Below are 25,686 nucleotides of genomic sequence, written 5' to 3'. Positions count from 1 at the left end.
CTATTGTTTAAAGGGGAGATAATAGAGAAGTTGTGTATCACCCAGAAACCCATGATAAGATGTGATACCTGATTATCGAAGACTGTCCTGTTGTACAGATCGTATAGTCGTTCTACCAGCTCTTTCTTTTTTTCCTGGAAGTTGGTAACATAGATGGAAGTAGGAGAAACAATGTCTTCCAGGAAACAGCCGGGGTCGTTGCATTGTAGTGTCCTTGGAAAGATAAGGAATCATATATAAACCCACAGGAAACATCTTACCTAGTTCATGGCTTTATATAGAGGTAGATGCCATAACTTACCTCTCCTCTCTATCGGGGCTCTCCTCCCTACCAGATGGTAATTTTTCTACAAAGAAATATGGAAAAGTGAAAATACTTTTTATAAGGCTCAAATCACACGTTAGTATGCAGGTCCATACTAGAGAGAGATCTATACATATAGAGTGTAGAGCACTAATAAGACTATGAATATGGGATCAGACAAGAGCAGAACACATAGCTGACCAGACCACCAGAAATCCACAGGATCGTCCATTGGGATCAGGTTCAACAACAACAGGGCCCATACATTTTCATGGACGTCTATCCCTCCTGTTGCTCAGGTAATCTATCCTTATTAATGATGTATGTGGTCAGTACAAGATGAGAAGTGAACATGTCCTCAATGGCCGGAGGGTGGACCATCAAATGGTAGGGGTCCATTCTCTGGGGCCTTCATGTAAAATAAGACTAGAGGTCCTGTCACCTCATTTGCTGATGCATGGTAGTCTCTATTGGTTTTAATGGTTTTAATGGAGATGTGGGATTCCTTGTGCAGGGCTTTCTCTATTGATGTCTATTGGAATTACGAAAAGAGACAAGAAAATGTATTCCACATCAGTAATAAATTCTATAGGGACAACAATGGCCATAAGTCAACATGGCAGTGAGTTGTTCTCCCAATATGGAATTGTCCGAAAGATAGGACCCACACCAATCAAGCATGTGTAAAATAGGATTACCTCTGTAAGGTATCTATAATTTAACCCATTAACAGCCATGTACAGTGCTCATCAGTAGAGAATGAATGGAGTGGGCTCAGGATTTTAGCCCACCTCTTTCATGGCAGATGATGGTTGTGTCATTCAGTCATCATCTACCTCTAACAGCCGAGAGTGGATTGGAGCTCCACCTGCTTCTGTTAACCTGTTAAATGCTGCTGTCATTTTCTGACGGTGGCATTTACAGCACATTTCCCAGGTGGCTCACTGTTCCAACTCCTGATCAGCGCCCTTGTAATTGTTCAATTTAGAAACTGACCTGTGACAGTACAGAAAACTCATTGTTATTTCTACAATAATATAAACCTGGATTGTGTCTAGAAATGATAACTTACTAGTATATGAGGAAGTTCCTGCCCTATTGAAATCGTCATCTTCATTAGTGCTGTAATAGGAGCTGTGAAATAAATGTAACAGAATATGAGCCACCATTAATCATTAATCCCCATCATGTATCTAGTAATGGAGGAGATGTAAGTCTTACCAGGTGGAACTGTCCGGATCATCTGAAGTTGGTAAAATCAGATCTGTGGGGGCAACACAACATAAATCTCTTATTAGACTATTGTAATAGCAAAGACTGAGGCTCAATATCAAATAAATAAATTCTAATAAAGTATCTTGTGCACCCCTATATGTATATGGGGCAAATAATCACATTCAGCTACAGTGACCTGCCCAGTGCACGGCCATCATCAATCCCCTAATCTCATTTCTGGTTGACTTAAGAGCAATAATAATAATATAATAATAATAATCTCTTTATATAGCGCCAACAGAGCAAATGTATGAATAACGTTCTTGACCAAATGATAAAAAGAAATGTTGTTCTCCCAATATGGAAATGTCCCAGACATTGGACCCGCACCAATAAAGCTTGTCTAAAATAAGATTACCCCTTTAGTGTAATTTTAATTTAATAATGCACAGACCCTTCTATAATTTGCCTTTAATTGCTACATTTGGAAACTGATCTGTGACAGTACAGAAAATTCAGTGTTCTTTCTACAATAACCCCGGATGGTATCTAGAAATGATAACTTACTGTTATATGTGGAAGTTCCTGCCCTATAGGAATCATTATCATCATCAATAAGAATGATGGCATCGGAGCTGTGGAATAAATGTAACAGGTAATGAGCCACCATTAATCATTACTCCCCATCATGTACTTAGTAATGGAGAAGACGTGTCTTACCAGTTGGTACTGTCCGGACCATGGTCTGTAGGTGGTAAACTCAGATCTGTGGGGGAAACAACATAAATCTCTTATTAGAATTTTGTAATAGGAAAGACTGAGGCTCAATATAAAAAGAAATAAATCCTAATAAAGTTTCCAGTGTTTTCCTATACATAGGGCAAAAAATCACATTCAGCTACAGTGACCCGCACTGTACATGGCCACCATCAGAAGAAATCCCCAAATCCCATTTCTATCAGGCTTTATAAATCCTGCATAAATATTCCTGACCAAATGCTGAAAAGAAATGGTAAATATGAGCTCATTTACTGTAGGCGTACAATATACATAAATCCTAGCCCTGACCACAACATGTGATCTGCACCCAATGACTACAATGTGCCATCGATATGTATCAGAGCCTTTACTGGATTAGGGGTACAGTACCTGGTAAACTCGGGGTCGGGCCCGAATTGAAGCCACTGATGTTTTCTTGGCCTGGAGACCTTGGAATTGGCCTCTTTCTTGGATGAGACTGGAAAAAATGACAAACGTGTCAGATAGATTCTATAACCATGAACATCTACAATCTATAATCTTACTCCATATTCCCCTGATTACAGGTAGACACCGATATGAATGTGGTTTCCATCGGCCTGTGCTTATTTCCTGTACAGAGTATGACGGGGGTACCGGACACCAATGGTTAGGATATGGATAGGGGCGGTGGTGACATTTATGTGTCCTCATACAATATTATTATGTATCCTGTAAATGGACATATATTGAAGAGTGCACACAGACCTACATTACTTATAAAAACACTTAAAAAACACACAATTACAAAATATACTCTGTATTGTATGTATGTAACAGCGTATTGTTGGACTCTAGTCCTTTCCATGGTGCCCTCCATATGGTGTATACTACTGTACATGGAAATATTGTCACCAATATTACAAGTCAGGGCAGCCTTTACTCTGCAAACATGATCCCAATTATCACCCCATCTACTCGGAGCTATATTTTCTGTCCCACCATCTTTTTCTTGAACTTTTATCCCAAATATATTTTAGTTAAGAATATAAAATGATACTCACCTGACTGAAGTCGTCATCATCACTGCTGTCCTCGATGTCAGAGAAATCTATAATACTCTTAAATCGCTTTCTTGGCATCATATTTGCACAAGTCACTCACAACACTCCTCTCTCCACAAACGCCTACTAAAACCCTCAACGGAACCCTGGATGACGGGGCATTATATAGCGTCAGCCCTTTGTGACATCATTAGAATGCTGCAATTGTTGCTCGTTTTTTGTATTTTCCAACTTTATTTAATTATACCAAACATACTGTACAAATACAAAAAGTGGAAATCAGATACAAACAACAATCTTCCTAATTACTTCACTCCCGACCTTTTTCCAATTGTTTAGAAAAAAATTATAAAAAAAACCCACATAAACCAACTTTAAAAAAAATAAAGAAACCCCCACTAATGTTTAAGCTGCTGATTATCGCTCTCCCCTGAGTTTAATGCTCTCCACTACATTTTTTCCAATTGTTCTTCCAATTTTCAAAATTTTATGAGGCGCAAAACCGCACCCCATCATATTTTATAAGTCTCTTATGTAATTTCTTCTATTCTGTAATGCTCCATTTTTCTTTATCCATTTCCTAACGAAATCCACTCTTGCTATATAAAGCCGCCTACTTATGACTCTTCTTCCTCATTTCATCTCTTCCGCTCCAAAGAGCAGTTTTAATATTGTTGACTTGATCTCAATTTAGAACTAAGTCCCCAGTTTCCCCCTATATCTTCATACCCTCTGATAAATGTATCAAATCGGCCCTTGTGTCTTACACAGTTTACAAGTATTGTCCGCATTCTTCTTCATTCTGTATAATGCTTGGTGAAAATAATGGGATCAACTGGGTCAATGTATGAATTTATTGATTGACATTAGTGATGAGCGAATATACTCATTACTCGAGATTTCTCGAGCACGGTTGGGTGACCTCCGAGTATTTTTTAGTGCTCGGAGATTTCGTTTTCATCGCTGCAGCTGAAAGATTTACAGCTGTTAGCCAGCATAAGTACATGTGGGGGTTGCCTGATTGCTAGGAAATCCGTACATGTAATCAAGCTGGCTAACAGATGTAAATCATTCAGCTGCGGCGATGAAAACTAAATCTCCGAGCACTAAAAAATACTCGGAGGACACCCGAGCGTGCTCAAGTAACGAGTATACTCGCTCATCACTAATTGACATCCCACTTATCTATAAGTGTGTGTATATATATATATAGATTAAAAAAACACAGCAGCACATGTACATGAATCTAGGCCATGTGAAAACACAGACAAATATTCAATATGAATTATACTTCTCAAAAATATTTTTTTCACAAATTTTTTCAAATACGGTACTTTTTTTTTCATAAAACTTACAGTAATAGATGAAATGAAGATTCTTAGTGTATAAATTGGCCAATTCATGTGTGCCCATCAACCACGGCAAGGTGATCTCCCTCTGATGCGTCCTACTCTACCGTACATGCCACCCTTGGGCCACCAGCCTACAACTATGGACAAAACATGTCACTCTGGGCTAAACCTACAATTTATGGGCAGGTAGAGTTGATTACCGCCACCTGCAAGGTCAATGGGAGGAGTGCAAGATCAGTCTGGATGCAGCCACATCCAATAACTCCAATGAGTTTTATGAAAAAAAAAATTTTGAAAAAAATTATGAAAAAAATATTTTTGAGAAGTATAATTCATATTGAATATTTGTCTGTGTTTTCACATGGCCTAGATTCATGTACATGTCATGCTGTGTTTTTTTTTAATCTATATGATGCAGTTTGCAGCTTTGCACGTGTTCACATTAGGAGTGCTGGTTGGCTTTTTTTCTCTATTTACTTATTGGATGTGGCTGCATCCAGACTGATCTTGCACTCCTCCCATTGACCTTGCAGGTGGTGGTAATCATATATATATATATAGTGACTCTAATATTTACCCCATACACAAATCTTACTCTCAAACATAAAATTATACATGTAACCTACAGTCATTAGTGTATAAATATATTTATTACATTATAGCATATTGTATATTATGTACAAGCTTGTCATTTTTTGGAATGTGAAGCAATCAATAAGTAATCCATTACTTTGTGAGAGGTCATAATAATAATAATAATAATTTTTATTCATATAGCGCCAACATATTCCGCAGCGCTTTACAACTTATAGAGGGGACTTGTACAGACATAGTAACATAGTAACATAGTAACATAGTTAGTAAGGCCGAAAAAAGACATTTGTCCATCCATTTCAGCCTATATTCCATCATAATAAATCCCCAGATCTACGTCCTTCTACAGAACCTAATAATTGTATGATACAATATTGTTCTGCTCCAGGAAGACATCCAGGCCTCTCTTGAACCCCTCGACTGAGTTTGCCATCACCACCTCCTCAGGCAAGCAATTCCAGATTCTCACTGCCCTAACAGTAAAGAATCCTCTTCTATGTTGGTGGAAAAACCTTCTCTCCTCCAGACGCAAAGAATGCCCCCTTGTGCCCGTCACCTTCCTTGGTATAAACAGATCCTCAGTGAGATATTTGTATTGTCCCCTTATATACTTATACATGGTTATTAGATCGCCCCTCAGTCGTCTTTTTTCTAGACTAAATAATCCTAATTTCGCTAATCTATCTGGGTATTGTAGTTCTCCCATCCCCTTTATTAATTTTGTTGCCCTCCTTTGTACTCTCTCTAGTTCCATTATATCCTTCCTGAGCACCGGTGCCCAAAACTGGACACAGTATTCCATGTGCGGTCTAACTAGGGATTTGGACAGAGGCAGTATGATGCTCTCATCATGTGTATCCAGACCTCTTTTAATGCACCCCATGATCCTGTTTGCCTTGGCAGCTGCTGCCTGGCACTGGCTGCTCCAGGTAAGTTTATCATTAACTAGGATCCCCAAGTCCTTCTCCCTGTCAGATTTACCCAGTGGTTTCCCGTTCAGTGTGTAATGGTGATATTGATTCCTTCTTCCCATGTGTATAACCTTACATTTATCATTGTTAAACCTCATCTGCCACCTTTCAGCCCAAGTTTCCAACTTATCCAGATCCATCTGTAGCAGAATACTATCTTCTCTTGTATTAACTGCTTTACATAGTTTTGTATCATCTGCAAATATCAATATTTTACTGTGTAAACCTTCTACCAGATCATTAATGAATATGTTGAAGAGAACAGGTCCCAATACCGACCCCTGCGGTACCCCACTGGTCACAGCGACCCAGTTAGAGACTATACCATTTATAACCACCCTCTGCTTTCTATCACTAAGCCAGTTACTAACCCATTTACACACATTTTCCCCCAGACCAAGCATTCTCATTTTGTGTACCAACCTCTTGTGCGGCACGGTATCAAACGCTTTGGAAAAATCGAGATATACCACGTCCAATGACTCACCGCGGTCCAGCCTATAGCTTACCTCTTCATAAAAACTGATTAGATTGGTTTGACATGAGCGATTTCTCATAAACCCATGCTGATATGGAGTTAAACAGTTATTCTCATTGAGATAATCCAGAATAACATCCTTCAGAAACCCTTCAAATATTTTACCAACAGTAGAGGTTAGACTTACTGGCCTATAATTTCCAGGTTCACTTTTAGAGCCCTTTTTGAATATTGGCACCACATTTGCTATGCGCCAGTCCTGCGGAACAGACCCCGTCGCTATAGAGTCCCTAAAAATAAGAAATAATGGTTTATCTATTACATTACTTAGTTCTCTTAGTACTCGTGGGTGTATGCCATCCGGACCCGGAGATTTATCTATTTTAATCTTATTTAGCCGGTTTCGCACCTCTTCTTGGGTTAGATTGGTGACCCTTAATATAGGGTTTTCATTGTTTCTTGGGATTTCACCTAGCATTTCATTTTCCACCGTGAATACCGTGGAGAAGAAGGTGTTTAATATGTTAGCCTTTTCCTCATCATCTACAACCATTCTTTCCTCACTATTTTTTAAGGGGCCTACATTTTCAGTTTTTATTCTTTTACTATTGATATAGTTGAAGAACAGTTTGGGATTAGTTTTACTCTCCTTAGCAATGTGCTTCTCTATTTCCTTTTTGGCAGCTTTAATTAGCTTTTTAGATAAAGTATTTTTCTCCCTATAGTTTTTTAGAGCTTCAATGGTGCCATCCTGCTTTAGTAGTGCAAATGCTTTCTTTTTACTGTTAATTGCCTGTCTTACTTCTTTGTTTAGCCACATTGGGTTTTTCCCATTTCTAGTCCTTTTATTCCCACAAGGTATAAACCGCTTACAGTGCCTATTTAGGATGTTCTTAAACATTTTCCATTTATTATCTGTATTCTTATTTCTGAGGATATTGTCCCAGTCTACCAGATTAAGGGCATCTCTAAGCTGGTCAAACTTTGCCTTCCTAAAGTTCAGTGTTTTTGTGACTCCCTGACAAGTCCCCCTAGTGAAAGACAGGTGAAACTGTACAATATTGTGGTCGCTATTTCCTAGATGCCCGACCACCTGCAGATTTGTTATTCTGTCAGGTCTATTAGATAGTATTAGGTCTAAAAGTGCTGCTCCTCTGGTTGGATTCTGCACCAATTGTGAAAGATAATTTTTCTTGGTTATTAGCAGAAACCTGTTGCCTTTATGGGTTTCACAGGTTTCTGTTTCCCAGTTAATATCCGGGTAGTTAAAGTCCCCCATAACCAGGACCTCATTATGGGTTGCAGCTTCATCTATCTGCTTTAGAAGTAGACTTTCCATGATTTCTGTTATATTTGGGGGTTTGTAACAGACCCCAATGAGAATTTTGTTACCATTTTTCCCTCCATGAATTTCGACCCATATGGACTCGACATCCTCATTCCCTTCGCTAATATCCTCCCTTAAAGTGGACTTTAGACAAGACTTTACATAGAGACAAACCCCTCCTCCTCTCCGATTTTTACGATCCTTTCTAAACAGACTGTAACCCTGTAAGTTAACTGCCCAGTCATAGCTTTCATCTAAGCATGTCTCGGTTATTCCCACTATGTCAAAGTTACCTGTAGATATTTCTGCTTCTAGTTCTTCCATCTTGTTTGTCAGGCTTCTGGCATTTGCGAGCATGCAGTTTAGAGGATTTTGTTTTGTTCCAATCTCCTCGCTGTGGATTGTTTTAGAAATGTTCTTACCTCTCTTCTGAGTATGTTTTCCTGGGTCTTCTTTGTTCGAGTCTAATGCTTTTCTTCCCGTCCCCTCTTCTTCTAGTTTAACGCCCTCCTGATGAGTGTAGCGAGTCTTCTGGCGAATGTGTGTTTCCCAGGTTTGTTGAGGTGAAGTCCGTCTCTGGCGAGGAGTCCATCGTACAAGTAATTCACACCGTGGTCCGAATCCTTGTTGTCTGCACCATCGTCTTAGCCAGTTGTTCGCATCAAGGATCCTGTTCCATCTCCTGGTGCCATGCCCGTCTACTGGACGATAGACATTAGACATTACAGCATAACATAAATCACAGTTCAAAATAGATACCAGGAGGAATGAGGGCCCTGCTCGCAAGCTTACAAACTATGAGGAAAAGGGGAGACACGAGAGGTGGATGGTAACAATTGCTTTAGTTATTTGGACCAGCCATAGTGTAAGGCTCGGGTGTTCATGTAAAGCTCCATGAACCAGTTAACTGCCTAAGTATGTAGCAGTACAGACACAGAGTGCTATTAACTGCATAAAGTGAATGAGAACATGATGCAAGGAACCTGATTATGCTTTATTTTATTTATTTATTTTTATTTATTTATTTATTTTTATTTTTTTTTAATAGGCCACACAGGGATAGTTAGGTTAATGCGTTGAGGCGGTAGGCCAATCTGAACAAATGAGTTTTTAGGGCACGCTTAAAACTGTGGGGATTGGGGATTAATCGTATTAACCTGGGTAGTGTGTTGTGAATTTGGATTCTGGGCTCCCCCGGTGGCTACTGGTGGAATTGAACTGGTGTCTTCATCTTCTCTGTTCACCTGTTCCCATCAAGATGTGGGAGTCGCTATATAACCTTGCTGCTCTGTTAGTTGCTTGCCGGTCAACAATGTTATCAGAAGCCTCTCTGTGCTTGTTCCTGCTCCTAGACAACTACTAGATAAGTTGGACTCTTGTCCATGTTTGTTTTTGCATTTTTGTTCCAGTTCACAGCTGTAGTTTCGTTACTGTGTCTGGAAAGCTCTTGTGAACAGGAATTGCCACTCTGGTGTTATGAGTTAATGCCAGAGTTTTAAAGTAATTTCTGGATGGTGTTTTGATAGGGTTTTCAGCTGACCATGAAAGTGTCCTTTCTGTCTTCTGCTATGTAGTAAGTGGACCTCAAATTTGCTAAACCTATTTTCATACTACGTTTGTTATTTCATCTTGATTCACCGCCAATACATGTGGGGGGCCTCTGTCTCCTTTCGGGGTATTTCTCTAGAGGTGAGCTAGGACTAATATTTTCCTCTGCTAGCTTTATTTAGTCCTCCGGCTGGTGCTGGGCATCTAGAATCAACGTAGGCATGCTACCCGGCCACTGCTAGTTGTGCGTTAGGTTTAGTTCATGGTCAGCTCAGTTTCCATCTTCCAAGAGCTAGTTCCTATATATGCTGATGCTATGATCTCTTGCCATTGAGATCATGACAGTTTGACCGGCCCACTAAAGGGTTAAAATCCTTGGCTGAGAAAGGAGAGAAATAAGTAGTCTGCTGAAATTTTTTTTTTTTCTCTCCTTTGAATGGCTCTGTGTTCACCTGTTTGCAATGGATCTTCAGAGTGTAACTGCAGGTTTGAATAATCTCGCCACGAAGGTACAAAATTTGCAAGATTTTGTTTGTCATGCACCTGTATCTGAGCCGAGAATTCCTTTGCCGGAATTTTTCTCGGGGAATAGATCTGGGTTTCAGAATTTTCGAAATAATTGCAAATTATTTTTGTCCCTGAAGTCTCGCTCTGCCGGAGACCCTGCACAGCAGGTCAGGATTGTGATTTCCTTGCTCCGGGGCGACCCTCAAGACTGGGCTTTTTCATTGACACCAGGGGATCCTGTGTTGCTCAATGTGGATGCGTTTTTTCTGGCCTTGGGGTTGCTTTATGACGAACCTCATTTGGAGCTTCAGGCAGAAAAAACTTTGATGTCCCTATCTCAGGGGCAAGATGAAGCGGAAATTTACTGCCAAAGATTCCGTAAATGGTCTGTGCTTACTCAGTGGAATGAGTGCGCCCTGGCGGCGACTTTCAGAGAGGGTCTCTCTGATGCCATTAAGGATGTTATGGTGGGGTTCCCTGTGCCTGCGGGTCTGAATGAGTCCATGACAATGGCTATTCAGATCGATAGGCGTTTGCGGGAGCGCAAACCAGTGCACCATCTGGCGGTGTCCACTGAGAAATCGCCAGAGAGTATGCAGTGTGATAGAATTCTGTCCCGAAGCGAGCGGCAGAATTTTAGACGGAAAAATGGGTTGTGTTTCTATTGTGGTGATTCTACTCATGTTATATCAGCATGCTCTAAGCGCACTAAAAAGCTTGGTAAATCTGTTTCCATTTGCACCTTACCGTCTAAGTTTATTCTATCTGTGACCCTGATTTGCTCTTTGTCATCTATTACCACGGACGCCTATGTCGACTCTGGCGCCGCTTTGAGTCTTATGGATTGGTCCTTTGCCAAACGCTGTGGGTATGATTTAGAGCCTTTGGAGACTCCTATTCCTCTGAAGGGGATTGACTCCACCCCATTGGCTAATAATAAACCACAATACTGGACACAAGTAACTATGCGTATTAATCCGGATCACCAGGAGATTATTCGCTTTCTGGTGCTGTATAATCTACATGATGATTTGGTGCTAGGATTGCCTTGGCTGCAATCTCACAACCCAGTCCTCGACTGGAAAGCTATGTCTGTGTTGAGCTGGGGATGTAAGGGGGCTCATGGGGATGTACCTGTGGTTTCCATTTCATCATCTATTCCCTCTGAAATTCCTGAGTTCCTGTCTGACTATCGTGACGTCTTTGAAGAATCCAAGCTTGGTTCGTTACCTCCGCACCGAGAGTGCGATTGTGCCATAGATTTAATCCCGGGTAGTAAATACCCAAAGGGTCGTTTATTTAATCTGTCTGTGCCTGAACATGCTGCTATGCGTGAATATATAAAGGAGTCCTTGGAAAAGGGACATATTCGTCCATCGTCATATCCCTTAGGAGCCGGTTTTTTCTTTGTGTCAAAAAAAGACGGCTCTTTGAGACCATGTATTGATTATCGGCTTTTGAATAAAATCACTGTTAAATATCAATACCCATTGCCGTTGCTGACTGATTTGTTTGCTCGCATAAAGGGGGCCAAGTGGTTCTCTAAGATTGACCTTCGTGGGGCGTATAATTTGGTGCGAATCAGGCAGGGGGATGAGTGGAAAACCGCATTTAATACGCCCGAGGGCCACTTTGAGTATTTAGTGATGCCTTTTGGTCTTTCAAATGCTCCGTCAGTTTTCCAGTCCTTTATGCATGATATTTTTCGCGATTATTTGGATAAATTTATGATTGTGTATCTGGATGATATTCTGATTTTTTCGGATGACTGGGACTCTCATGTCCAGCAAGTCAGGAGGGTTTTTCAGGTTTTGCGGTCTAATTCTTTGTGTGTGAAGGGTTCTAAGTGTGTTTTTGGGGTACAGAGGATTTCCTTTTTGGGATATATTTTTTCCCCCTCTTCCATTGAAATGGATCCTGTCAAGGTTCAAGCTATTTGTGATTGGACGCAGCCCTCTTCTCTTAAGAGTCTTCAGAAATTTTTGGGCTTTGCTAACTTTTATCGTCGATTTATTGCTGGTTTTTCGGATATTGCTAAGCCATTGACCGATTTGACTAAGAAGGGTGCTGATGTTGCTGATTGGTCCCCTGATGCTGTGGAGGCCTTTCGGGAGCTTAAGCGCCGTTTTTCCTCTGCCCCTGTGTTGCGTCAGCCTGATGTTGCTCTACCTTTTCAGGTTGAGGTCGACGCTTCTGAGATCGGAGCTGGGGCAGTGTTGTCGCAGAAAAGTTCTGACTGCTCCGTGATGAGGCCTTGTGCCTTCTTTTCCCGTAAATTTTCGCCCGCTGAGCGGAATTATGATGTTGGGAATCGGGAGCTTTTGGCCATGAAGTGGGCTTTTGAGGAGTGGCGCCATTGGCTTGAGGGGGCCAGACATCAGGTGGTGGTATTGACTGACCACAAAAATTTGATTTATCTTGAGACCGCCAGGCGCCTGAATCCTAGACAGGCGCGCTGGTCATTATTTTTCTCTCGGTTTAATTTTGTGGTGTCATACCTACCGGGTTCTAAGAATGTTAAGGCGGATGCCCTTTCTAGGAGTTTTGAGCCTGACTCGCCTGGTAACTCTGAGCCCACAGGTATCCTTAAGGATGGAGTGGTATTGTCAGCCGTTTCTCCAGACCTGCGGCGGGCCTTGCAGGAGTTTCAGGCGGAGAGACCTGATCGTTGCCCACCTGATAAACTGTTTGTTCCTGATGATTGGACCAGTAGAGTCATCTCTGAGGTTCATTCTTCTGCGTTGGCAGGTCATCCTGGCATTTTTGGTACCAGGGATTTGGTGGCAAGGTCCTTCTGGTGGCCTTCCCTGTCACGAGATGTGCGAGGCTTTGTGCAGTCTTGTGACGTTTGTGCTCGGGCCAAGCCTTGTTGTTCTCGGGCTAGTGGATTGTTGTTGCCCTTGCCTATTCCTAAGAGGCCTTGGACGCACATCTCGATGGATTTTATTTCAGATCTGCCTGTTTCTCAGAAGATGTCTGTCATCTGGGTGGTGTGTGACCGTTTCTCTAAGATGGTCCATTTGGTTCCTCTGCCCAAGTTGCCTTCTTCTTCCGAGTTGGTTCCTCTGTTTTTTCAAAATGTTGTTCGTTTGCATGGTATTCCTGAGAATATCGTTTCTGACAGAGGGACCCAATTCGTGTCTAGATTTTGGCGGGCATTCTGTGCTAGGATGGGCATAGATTTATCTTTTTCGTCCGCTTTCCATCCTCAGACGAATGGCCAGACTGAGCGGATTAATCAGACCCTGGAGACATATCTGAGGTGTTTTGTGTCTGCTGACCAGGATGATTGGGTTGCTTTTTTGCCATTGGCGGAGTTCGCTCTCAATAATCGGGCCAGCTCTGCCACTTTGGTGTCCCCGTTTTTCTGTAATTCGGGGTTTCATCCTCGATTTTCCTCTGGTCAGGTGGAATCTTCGGATTGTCCTGGAGTGGATGCTGTGGTGGAGAGATTGCATCAGATCTGGGGGCAGGTGGTGGACAATTTGAGGTTGTCCCAGGAGAAGACTCAGCTTTTTGCTAACCGCCGTCGTCGTGTTGGTCCTCGTCTTCGTGTTGGGGACTTGGTGTGGTTGTCTTCTCGTTTTGTCCCTATGAGGGTCTCTTCTCCTAAGTTTAAGCCTCGGTTCATCGGCCCGTATAAGATATTGGAGATTCTTAACCCTGTTTCCTTCCGTTTGGACCTCCCTGCATCCTTTTCTATTCATAACGTTTTTCATCGGTCATTATTGCGCAGGTATGAGGTACCGGTTGTGCCTTCCGTTGAGCCTCCTGCTCCGGTGTTGGTTGAGGGTGAGTTGGAGTACGTTGTGGAGAAAATCTTGGACTCTCGTGTTTCCAGACGGAGACTCCAGTATCTGGTCAAGTGGAAGGGATACGGCCAGGAGGATAATTCTTGGGTGAATGCATCTGATGTTCATGCCTCTGATCTGGTTCGTGCCTTTCATAGGGCCCATCCTGATCGCCCTGGTGGTTCTGGTGAGGGTTCGGTGCCCCCTCCTTGAGGGGGGGGTACTGTTGTGAATTTGGATTCTGGGCTCCCCCGGTGGCTACTGGTGGAATTGAACTGGTGTCTTCATCTTCTCTGTTCACCTGTTCCCATCAAGATGTGGGAGTCGCTATATAACCTTGCTGCTCTGTTAGTTGCTTGCCGGTCAACAATGTTATCAGAAGCCTCTCTGTGCTTGTTCCTGCTCCTAGACAACTACTAGATAAGTTGGACTCTTGTCCATGTTTGTTTTTGCATTTTTGTTCCAGTTCACAGCTGTAGTTTCGTTACTGTGTCTGGAAAGCTCTTGTGAACAGGAATTGCCACTCTGGTGTTATGAGTTAATGCCAGAGTTTTAAAGTAATTTCTGGATGGTGTTTTGATAGGGTTTTCAGCTGACCATGAAAGTGTCCTTTCTGTCTTCTGCTATGTAGTAAGTGGACCTCAAATTTGCTAAACCTATTTTCATACTACGTTTGTTATTTCATCTTGATTCACCGCCAATACATGTGGGGGGCCTCTGTCTCCTTTCGGGGTATTTCTCTAGAGGTGAGCTAGGACTAATATTTTCCTCTGCTAGCTTTATTTAGTCCTCCGGCTGGTGCTGGGCATCTAGAATCAACGTAGGCATGCTACCCGGCCACTGCTAGTTGTGCGTTAGGTTTAGTTCATGGTCAGCTCAGTTTCCATCTTCCAAGAGCTAGTTCCTATATATGCTGATGCTATGATCTCTTGCCATTGAGATCATGACAGTAGTGCATTCCAAAGAATCGGCGCAGCACGTGTAAAGTCTTGCAGATGGGAGTGGGAGGTTCTGATTATTGAGGATGCTAACCTGAGGTCATTAGCGGAGTGGAGGGCACGGGTAGGGTGGTAGACTGAGACCAGAGAGGAAATGTAGGGTGGTGCTGAGCCATGGTGTGCTTTGTGGATGAGGGTAGTAGTTTTGTACTGGATTCTGGAGTGGATGGGTAGCCAGTGTAATGACTGGCACAAGGTAGAGGCATCGGTGTAACGGTTGGTGAGGAATATGATCCTGGCTGCAGCATTCAGGACAGATTGGAGCGGGGAGAGTTTGGTAAGAGGGAGGCCGATTAGTACAGAGTTACAATAGTCCAGACGAGAATGAATAAGTGAAACAGTAAGAGTTTTTGCAGAGTCGAAAGTAAGAAAAGGGCGAATTCTAGAAATGTTTTTGAGATGCCGATAAGAAGAGCGAGCCAGTGATCGGATGTGGGCTGTGAATGAAAGCTCGGAATCAAGGATGACCCCAAGGCAGTGGGCATGTTGCTTTGGAGTAATGGTGGAACCGCACACGGAGATGGCAATGTCAGGCAAAGGTAGGTTAGTAGAGGGAGAAAACACGAGGAGTTCAGTTTTTGACAGGTTCAGTTTCAGATAGAGGGAGGACATGATGTTAGAGACAGCGGTAAGACAATCACTAGTGTTTTCTAAAAAGGTCGGTGTGATAACAGGAGAAGAGGTGTATAATTGGGTGTCGTCAGCATAGAGATGTGTCATGATTCTCAATGGCGAGAGAACATAGCCCAGCATATATGAGAACTAGCTCTTGGAAGATGGAAACTATACTGACCATGAACTAAACCTGCCGCACAACTAGAAGTGGCCGGGTAGCATGCCTACGTTTTTTTATCCCTAGATGCCCAGCGCCAGCCGGAGAACTACCTAATCCTAGCAGAGGAAAAGACAGTCCTGGCTCACCTCTAGAGAAATTTTCCCAAAAGGCAGACAGAGGCCCCCACATATATTGGCGGTGATTTAAGATGAAATGACAAACGTAGTATGAAAATAGGTTTAGCAAAATCGAGGTCCGCTTACTAGATAGCATGAAGACAGAAAGGGCACTTTCATGGTCAGCAGAAAACCCTATCAAAACACCATCCAGAAATTACTTTAAGACTCTAGCATTAACTCATAACACCAGAGTGGCAATTTCAGCTCACAAGAGCTTTCCAGACACAGTAACGAAACAGCAGCTGTGAACAGGAACAAAATGCAAAAACACACAAGGACAAAAGTCCAACTTAGCTGGGAGTTGTCTTGTAGCAGGAACATGCACAGAAAGGCTACTGATTACATTGTTGACCGGCATGAAACTGACAGAGGAGCAAGGTTATATAGCGACTCCCACATCCTGATAGGAGCAGGTGAACAGAGGGGATGATGCACACAAGTTAAATTCCACAAGTGGCCACCGGGGGAGCCCAGAATCCAATTTCACAACAGTACCCCCCCCTCAAGGAGGGGGCACCGAACCCTCACCAGAACCACCAGGGCGATCAGGATGAGCCCTATGAAAGGCACGGACAAGATCGGAGGCATGAACATCAGAGGCAGTGACCCAAGAATTATCCTCCTGACCGTATCCCTTCCATTTGACCAGATACTGGAGTTTCCGTCTGGAAACACGAGAGTCCAAGATCTTTTCCACAACGTACTCCAACTCACCCTCAACCAACACCGGAGCAGGAGGCTCAACGGAAGGCACAGCTGGTACCTCATACCTGCGCAACAATGACCGATGAAAAACATTATGAATCGAAAAGGATGCAGGGAGGTCCAAACGGAAGGACACAGGGTTAAGAATCTCCAATATCTTGTACGGGCCGATGAACCGAGGCTTAAACTTAGGAGAAGAAACCCTCATAGGGACAAAACGAGAAGACAACCACACCAAGTCCCCAACACAAAGCCGAGGACCAACACGACGACGGCGGTTGGCAAAAAGCTGAGTCTTCTCCTGGGACAACTTCAAATTGTCCACCACCTGCCCCCAAATCTGATGCAACCTCTCCACCACAGCATCCACTCCAGGACAATCCGAAGATTCCACTTGACCGGAGGAAAATCGAGGATGAAACCCCGAATTACAGAAAAACGGGGACACCAAGGTGGCAGAGCTGGCCCGATTATTGAGGGCGAACTCCGCCAAAGGCAAAAAAGCAACCCAATCATCCTGATCCGCGGACACAAAACACCTCAAATATGTCTCCAAGGTCTGATTAGTCCGCTCGGTCTGGCCATTAGTCTGAGGATGGAAAGCAGACGAAAAAGACAAATCTATGCCCATCCTAGCACAGAATGCCCGCCAAAATCTAGACACGAATTGGGTCCCTCTGTCAGAAACGATATTCTCCGGAATACCATGCAAACGAACAACATTTTGAAAAAACAGAGGAACCAACTCGGAAGAAGAAGGCAACTTAGGCAAGGGAACCAGATGGACCATCTTAGAGAAACGGTCACACACCACCCAGATGACAGACATCTTCTGAGAAACAGGCAGATCCGAAATAAAATCCATCGAGATGTGCGTCCAAGGCCTCTTCGGGATAGGCAAGGGTAACAACAATCCACTAGCCCGAGAACAACAAGGCTTGGCCCGAGCACAAACGTCACAAGACTGCACAAAGCCTCGCACATCTCGTGACAGGGAAGGCCACCAGAAGGACCTTGCCACCAAATCCCTGGTACCAAAGATTCCAGGATGACCTGCCAACGCAGAAGAATGAACCTCAGAGATGACTCTACTGGTCCAATCATCAGGAACAAACAGTCTACCAGGTGGGCAACGATCAGGTCTATCCGCCTGAAACTCCTGCAAGGCCCGCCGCAGGTCTGGAGAAACGGCAGACAATATCACTCCATCTTTAAGGATACCTGTGGGCTCAGAATTACCAGGGGAGTCAGGCTCAAAACTCCTAGAAAGGGCATCCGCCTTAACATTCTTAGAACCCGGTAGGTAAGACACCACAAAATTAAACCGAGAGAAAAACAACGACCAGCGCGCTTGTCTAGGATTCAGGCGCCTGGCAGACTCAAGGTAAATTAAATTTTTGTGGTCAGTCAATACCACCACCTGATGTCTGGCCCCCTCAAGCCAGTGACGCCACTCCTCAAAAGCCCACTTCATGGCCAAAAGCTCCCGATTCCCAATATCATAATTCCGCTCGGCGGGCGAAAATTTACGGGAAAAAAAAGCACAAGGTCTCATCACGGAGCAGTCGGAACTTCTCTGCGACAACACCGCCCCAGCTCCGATTTCAGAAGCGTCGACCTCAACCTGAAAAGGAAGAGCAACATCAGGCTGACGCAACACTGGGGCGGAAGAAAAGCGGCGCTTGAGCTCCCGAAAGGCCTCCACAGCATCAGGGGACCAATCAGCAACATCAGCACCCTTCTTAGTCAAATCAGTCAATGGTTTTACAACATCAGAAAAACCAGCAATAAATCGACGATAAAAGTTAGCAAAGCCCAAAAATTTCTGAAGACTCTTAAGAGAAGAGGGTTGCGTCCAATCACCAATAGCCTGAACCTTGACAGGATCCATCTCGATGGAAGAGGGGGAAAAAATGTATCCCAAGAAGGAAATCTTCTGAACCCCAAAAACACACTTAGAACCCTTCACACACAAGGAATTAGACCGCAAAACCTGAAAAACCCTCCTGACCTGCTGGACATGAGAGTCCCAGTCATCCGAAAAAATCAGAATATCATCCAGATACACAATCATAAATTTATCCAAATAATCGCGGAAAATGTCATGCATAAAGGACTGGAAGACTGAAGGGGCATTTGAAAGACCAAAAGGCATCACCAAATACTCAAAATGGCCCTCGGGCGTATTAAATGCGGTTTTCCACTCATCCCCCTGCTTGATTCGCACCAAATTATACGCCCCACGGAGATCAATCTTAGAGAACCACTTGGCCCCCTTTATACGAGCAAACAAATCAGTAAGCAGTGGTAACGGATATTGATATTTAACCGTGATTTTATTCAAAAGTCGATAATCAATACACGGCCTCAAAGAGCCGTCTTTCTTAGACACAAAGAAAAAACCGGCTCCTAAGGGAGATGACGAAGGACGAATATGTCCCTTTTCCAAGGACTCCTTTATTTATTCTCGCATAGCAGCGTGTTCAGGCACAGACAGATTAAATAAACGACCCTTAGGGTATTTACTACCCGGGATCAAGTCTATGGCACAATCGCACTCCCGGTGCGGAGGTAGTGAACCAACCTTGGGTTCTTCAAAAACGTCACGAAAGTCAGACAAGAATTCAGGAATCTCAGAGGGAATAGATGATGAAATGGAAACCAAAGGTACGTCCCCATGAGTTCCTTTACATCCCCAGCTTAACACAGACATAGCTCTCCAGTCGAGGACTGGGTTATGAGATTGCAGCCATGGCAATCCCAGCACCAAAACATCATGTAGATTATACAGCACCAGAAAGCGAATAACCTCCTGGTGATCCGGATTAACACGCATAGTCACTTGTGTCCAGTATTGTAGTTTATTACTAGCCAATGGGGTGGAGTCAATCCCTTTCAGAGGTATCGGAGCCTCCAATGGCTCCAAATCATACCCACAGCGTTTGGCAAAGGACCAATCCATAAGACTCAAAGCAGCGCCAGAGTCGACATAGGCGTCCGCGGTAATAGATGACAAAGAACAAATCAGGGTCACAGATAGAATAAACTTAGACTGTAAAGTGCTAATTGAAACAGACTTGTCAGGCTTCTTAGTACGCTTAAAGCATGCTGATATAACATGAGTTGAATCACCACAATAGAAGCACAACCCATTTTTTCGTCTAAAATTCTGCCGCTCGCTTCTGGACAGAATTCTATCACATTGCATATTTTCTGGCGTTTTCTCAGTAGACACCGCCAAATGGTGCACAGGTTTGCGCTCCCGCAGACGCCTATCGATCTGAATAGCCATCGTCATGGACTCATTCAGACTCGCAGGCACAGGGAACCCCACCTTAACATCCTTAATGGCATCAGAGAGACCTTCTCTGAAAATCGCCGCCAGGGCGCACTCATTCCACTGAGTAAGCACAGACCATTTGCGGAATTTTTGGCAGTATATTTCAGCTTCATCTTGCCCCTGAGACAAGGACATCAAGGCCTTTTCCGCCTGAAGCTCTAAATGAGGTTCCTCATAAAGCAACCCCAAGGCCAGAAAAAACGCATCCACATTGAGCCACGCAGGATCCCCTGGTGCCAATGCAAAAGCCCAGTCTTGAGGGTCGCCCCGGAGCAAGGAAATTACAATCCTGACCTGCTGTGCAGGGTCTCCGGCAGAGCGAGACTTCAGGGACAAAAACAATTTGCAATTATTTTTAAAATTTTGAAAGTGAGATCTATTCCCCGAGAAGAATTCAGGCAAAGGAATTCTAGGCTCAGACATAGGTGCATGAACAACAAAATCTTGCAAATTTTGTACCTTTGTGGCGAGATTATTCAAACCTGTAGCTACACTCTGAAGATCCATTTGAAACAGGTGAACACAGAGCCATTCAAGGATTAGAAGGAGAGGAAGAGAGGAAGGCTGCAGTATAGGCAGACTAGCAAGTGATTCAATTAAGAGCACACTCAGAACTAGAGGGAAAAAAAAAAAAAAAAATTGTAGCAGACTTCTTTTTTCTCTCCTTTCTCAGCCAGTAATTTAACCCTTTTTTGGGCCGGTCAAACTGTCATGATTCTCAATGGCGAGAGAACATAGCCCAGCATATATGAGAACTAGCTCTTGGAAGATGGAAACTATACTGACCATGAACTAAACCTGCCGCACAACTAGAAGTGGCCGGGTAGCATGCCTACGTTTTTTTATCCCTAGATGCCCAGCGCCAGCCGGAGAACTACCTAATCCTAGCAGAGGAAAAGACAGTCCTGGCTCACCTCTAGAGAAATTTTCCCAAAAGGCAGACAGAGGCCGCCACATATATTGGCGGTGATTTAAGATGAAATGACAAACGTAGTATGAAAATAGGTTTAGCAAAATCGAGGTCCGCTTACTAGATAGCATGAAGACAGAAAGGGCACTTTCATGGTCAGCAGAAAACCCTATCAAAACACCATCCAGAAATTACTTTAAGACTCTAGCATTAACTCATAACACCAGAGTGGCAATTTCCGCTCACAAGAGCTTTCCAGACACAGTAACGAAACAGCAGCTGTGAACAGGAACAAAATGCAAAAACACACAAGGACAAAAGTCCAACTTAGCTGGGAGTTGTCTAGTAGCAGGAACATGCACAGAAAGGCTACTGATTACATTGTTGACCGGCATGAAACTGACAGAGGAGCAAGGTTATATAGCGACTCCCACATCCTGATAGGAGCAGATGAACAGAGGGGATGATGCACACAAGTTAAATTCCACAAGTGGCCACCGGGGGAGCCCAGAATCCAATTTCACAACAGAGATGGTACTGGAAACTAAATCTACTGATTGTTTGTCCAATAGGGGCGGTATACAAAGAGAAGAGGAGGGGGCCTAGGACTGATCCTTGAGGAACCCCAATAGTAAGGGGAAGGTGAGAGGAGGAGGAACCAGCAAAACATACAGTGAAGGATCAGTCAGAGAGATAGGAGGAGAACCAGGAGAGAACGGTGTCCTTGAGGCCGATGGAGCGGAGCATAGTGAGGAGGAGCTGATGATCCACAGTATCAAATGCTGTGGAGAGATCCAAGAAAATTTGCATGGAGTAATGACCATTAGATTTAGCTGTTAGTAGGTCATTAGAGACTTTAATGAGGGCAGTGTCAGTAGAGTGTAAAGAGCGGAAGCCAGATTGAAGAGGGTCGAGAAGAGAGTTATCTGAGAGATAGCGGGTAAGACGGGAGTGGACTAGGCGTTCGAGGAGTTTGGAGATGAAGGGAAGGTTAGAGACAGGTCTATAATTAGTGGCACAGTTTTGGTCGAGGGAAGGTTTTTTAAGTAATGGATGTTTGATGGCATGCTTAAATGAGGAGGGAAAAATACCAGAAGTGAGAGAAAGGTTGAATATTTTTGTTAGGTGAGAGGTGACAGCCAGGGAAAGGGACTGGAGGAGGTGTGACGGAATGGGGTCACTGGTGCAAGTGGTCGGGCGAGAAGATGCAAGGAGCCTGATTACTTCTTCTTCTGTAACTGGTTCAAAGTCAGAGAGTGAACTAGATGCAGTGGGGGAGGGAGGACAGTGCATGGTATGAAGAGATTGGGAGATGATTTCCTGTCGAATGTGGTAAATTTTTTCTTTGAAGTAATTGGCCAGATCGTCATCGCGGAGATCCGTGGTTGGGGCCTGCTCTCTTGGGTTGAGAAGGGACTGGAAAGTGTCAAAGACGTTTAGGGTTATTTGACAGTGAGGTGATGAGGGTGTTGAAATAGGTTTGTTTGGAGAGGTGAAGGGCAGAGTTGTATGTTTTTAGCATGAACTTATAATGGATGAAATCTTCGGGTAGATTAGATTTTCTCCACAGACGTTCGGCGCACCTGGAGCACCACTGCAGGAAACATGTTTGCAGCGTGTGCCACGGTTGTCGCCGTCTGTGCTGAGTTGTTCTATGTATAGGAGGTGCAGCTTCATCCAGGGCACTTTGCAGGGTTTCATTGTAATGCTTCAGAGCAGAATCAGGACATGAGATGGAGGAGATTGGGGCCAATGAGGACTGCAAGTTCTTCATAAGTTTGTGGGTGTTAATGGCCTGTATGTTTCTATAAGTGTGTAAAGTGGGGGTGACCTGAGCGGGATGGCAGTTCTTGATAGAGTATGAAAGAAGGTGATGTGAAAGTTATTTGATTTTTTCATACAATTCACCGCTTGTTGAATCTGATAATATCTAAAATTGTGCACTTTACATAACCCCTTAATCCCATATGACATACTATCCCATCGAGGTGACCTGGGACTTAATTCCCAGGGACGGGCTAGTACGTCATAGGTGATCGGCCGCACTCACAGGGGGAGCGTGGCCGATCGCCACGGTGTCAGCTAATTATTACAGCTGACATCCGGCACTATGTGGCAGAAGCGGTCTCGGACCACTCCTGGCACATTAACCCCCGAAACACTGTGATCAAACATGATCACAGCGTTCCGGCGGCATAGGGAAGCATCGCACAAGGAGGGGGCTCCCTGCGTGCTTCCCTGAAACCCTCGGAACAACGCAGTGTGATCACGTTGTTTCGAGCGTCTCCTCCCTGCAGGCCACGGATCCAAAATGGACGCGGGGCTCCTTCCGGGTCCTGCAGGGAGGTGGCTTGCAAGCACCTGCTCAGACAAAGCGCCCTCAAGCCTGCAGCACTGCCTGTCAGATCACCGATCTGAGACAGTGCATTGCAAAGTGTCAGATCAGCGATCTGACATGATACTGTGATGTCCTACACTGGGGCAAAGTAAAAAAGTAAAAAAAAAAATATTTACATGTGTAAAAAAAAAAAAAAAATCCTAAGTAAATAAAGAAAATATTGTTCCAATAAGTACATTTCTTTATCTAAATAAAAAGACAATAAAAGTACACATATTTAGTATCGCATCGTCGTAACAACCCAACCTATAAAACTCCCACTACTTAACCCCTTCAGTAAACACCGTAAAAAAAACGAGGCAAAAAAAAACAAACGCTTTATTATCATACCGCCGAACAAAAAGTGGAATAACACACGATTAAAAAGACGGATATAAATAACCATGGTATCGCTGAAAACGTCATCTTGTTCCATAGAAAAAATCGAGCCGCAATACAGCATTATTAGCGAAAAAGTAATAAAATTATAGTGCTCAGAATAAAGCGATGCAAAAATAATTATTTTTTATATAAAATAGTTTTTATCGTATAAAAGCGCCAAAACATAAAATAATGATATAAATGAGGTATCGCTGTAATCGTACTGACCCGAAGAATAAAACTGCTTTATCAATTTAACCAAACGTGGAATGGTATAAACGCCCCCCCAAAATGAAATTCATGAATAGCTGGTTTTTGGTCATTCTTTCTCACAAAAATCGGAATAAAAAGCGATCAAAAAATGTCACGTGCCCGTAAATGGTACCAATAGAAATGTCAACTCATCCCACAAAAAAAAGACCTCACATGACTCTGTGGACGAAAATCTGGAAAAAATATAGCTCTCAAAATGTGGAGATGCAAAAACTATTTTTGTAATAAAAAGTGTCTTTTAGTGTGTGACACCTGCCAATCATAAAAATCTGCTAAAAAAATCTGCTATAAATAGTAAATCAAACCCCCCTTCATCACCCCCTTAGTTACTGAAAAATAATAAAATTTTAAAAAATGTATTTATTTCCATTTTCCCATTAGGGTTAGGGTTGGGGCTAAAGTTAGGGTTAGGGCTACAGTTAGGGTTGGGGCTAAAGTTAGGGTTGGGGCTAAAGTTAGCATTAGGGCTACAGTTAGGGTAGGGGCTACAGTTAGGGTTGGGGCTAAAGTTAGGGTTAGGGCTAAAGTTAGCGTTAGGGCTACAGTTAGGGTTGGGACTAAAGTTAGGGTTTGGGTTCGGGCTAAAGTTAGGGTTAGGGCTACAGTTAGGGTTGGGGCTAAAGTTAGGGTTGGGGCTAAAGTTAGGGTTAGGGTTGGGGCTAAAGTTAGCGTTAGGGCTACAGTTAGGGTTGGGGATACAGTTAGGATTGGAACTAAAGTTAGGGTTAGGGTTGGGGTTAAAGTTAGCGTTAGGGCTACAGTTAGGGTTGGGGCTACAGTTAGGGTTGGGACTAAAGTTAGGGTTAGGGTTGGGGCTAAAGTTAGGGTTAGGGCTAAAGTTAGGGTTGGGGCTACAGTTAGGGTTGGGACTAAAGTTAGGGTTAGGGTTGGGGCTAAAGTTTGGGTTAGGATTGGGGCTAAAGTTAGGGTTAGGGTTTGGATTACATTTACGGTTGGGATTAGGTTTGGGTTTAGGGTTAGGGGTGTGTCAGGGTAAGTGATGTAGTTAGGGTTATGGTTGGGATTAGGGTTAGGGGTGTGTTGGAGTTAGGGTTGTGGTTAGGGTTGGGATTAGGGTTAGGGGTGTGTTGGGGTTAGGGGGGTTGGGGTTAGGGGTGTGTTGGGGTTGGGGCTAGAGGTGTTGTTGGGATTAGGGTTAGGGGCATGTGGGGGTTAGGGGTGTGGTTATGGCAAGGGTTGGGATTAGGGTTAGGGGTGTGTTTGGGTTAGGGTTTCAGTTAGAATTGGGGGGTTTCCACTGTTTAGGCACATCAGAGGCTCTCCAAACTCGACATGGCGTTCGATCTCAATTCCAGCCAATTCTGGGTTGAAAAAGTAAAAGTTCTCCGTCCCTTCCGAGCTCTCCCGTGCACCGAAACAGGGGTTTAACCCAACATTTTGGGTATGAGCACACTCAAGACAAATTGGACAACAAGTTTTTGGGTCCAATTTCTCCTGTTACCCTTGGAAAAATATAAACCCGGGGGCCAAAAAATAATTTTTGTGGAAAAAAAATGATTTTTTTATTTTCACGGCTCTGTGTTATAAACTGTAGTGAAACACTTGGGGGTTCAAAGTTCTCTCAACACATCTAGATAAGTTCCTTTGAGGGTCTAGTTTCTGATATGGTGTCAATTGTCGGGGATTTCTACTGTTTAGGTACGTCAGGGGCTCTGCAAATGCAATGTGACGCCTGCAGACCAATCCATCTAAGTATGCATTCCAAATGGCGCTCCTTCCCTTCCGAGCTCTGCCATGCGCCCAAACGGTGGTTCCCCCCCAAATATGGGGTATCAGCGTACTCTGGACAAATTGGACAACAACGTTTGGGGTCCAATTTCTCCTGTTACCCTTGGGAA

At 43.6% G+C, this 25,686-nt stretch overlaps 1 protein-coding gene across 2 annotated transcripts in view; it reads right to left on the bottom strand.

Annotated features, from left to right (window-relative positions):
- LOC143809096 (germ cell nuclear acidic protein-like) overlaps positions 1 to 25,686 on the bottom strand; it is a 137,012-nt gene that overhangs the window by 58,902 nt on the left and 52,424 nt on the right. The window contains exons 1-8 of one of the 2 annotated variants that reach the window (XM_077292254.1): positions 3,322 to 3,971; positions 2,669 to 2,756; positions 2,240 to 2,285; positions 2,087 to 2,154; positions 1,526 to 1,568; positions 1,377 to 1,438; positions 302 to 347; positions 69 to 213 (exon numbers count right to left, since the gene is read on the bottom strand). In XM_077292254.1, the coding sequence (XP_077148369.1) occupies positions 69 to 213; positions 302 to 347; positions 1,377 to 1,438; positions 1,526 to 1,568; positions 2,087 to 2,154; positions 2,240 to 2,285; positions 2,669 to 2,756; positions 3,322 to 3,402 (579 nt within the window). In that variant the 5' untranslated portion in view covers positions 3,403 to 3,971. Of the gene's footprint in view, positions 1 to 68; positions 214 to 301; positions 348 to 1,376; positions 1,439 to 1,525; positions 1,569 to 2,086; positions 2,155 to 2,239; positions 2,286 to 2,668; positions 2,757 to 3,321; positions 3,972 to 25,686 lie in introns of those variants that run through there. The other variant, XM_077292253.1, reaches the window with a different exon arrangement.

Source organism: Ranitomeya variabilis, chromosome 2 (genome assembly GCF_051348905.1).
Source record: "Ranitomeya variabilis isolate aRanVar5 chromosome 2, aRanVar5.hap1, whole genome shotgun sequence".
In the NCBI taxonomy this organism is placed as follows: Eukaryota; Metazoa; Chordata; class Amphibia; order Anura; family Dendrobatidae; genus Ranitomeya; species Ranitomeya variabilis.
This window is presented reverse-complemented; position numbering and strand designations above follow the sequence as displayed.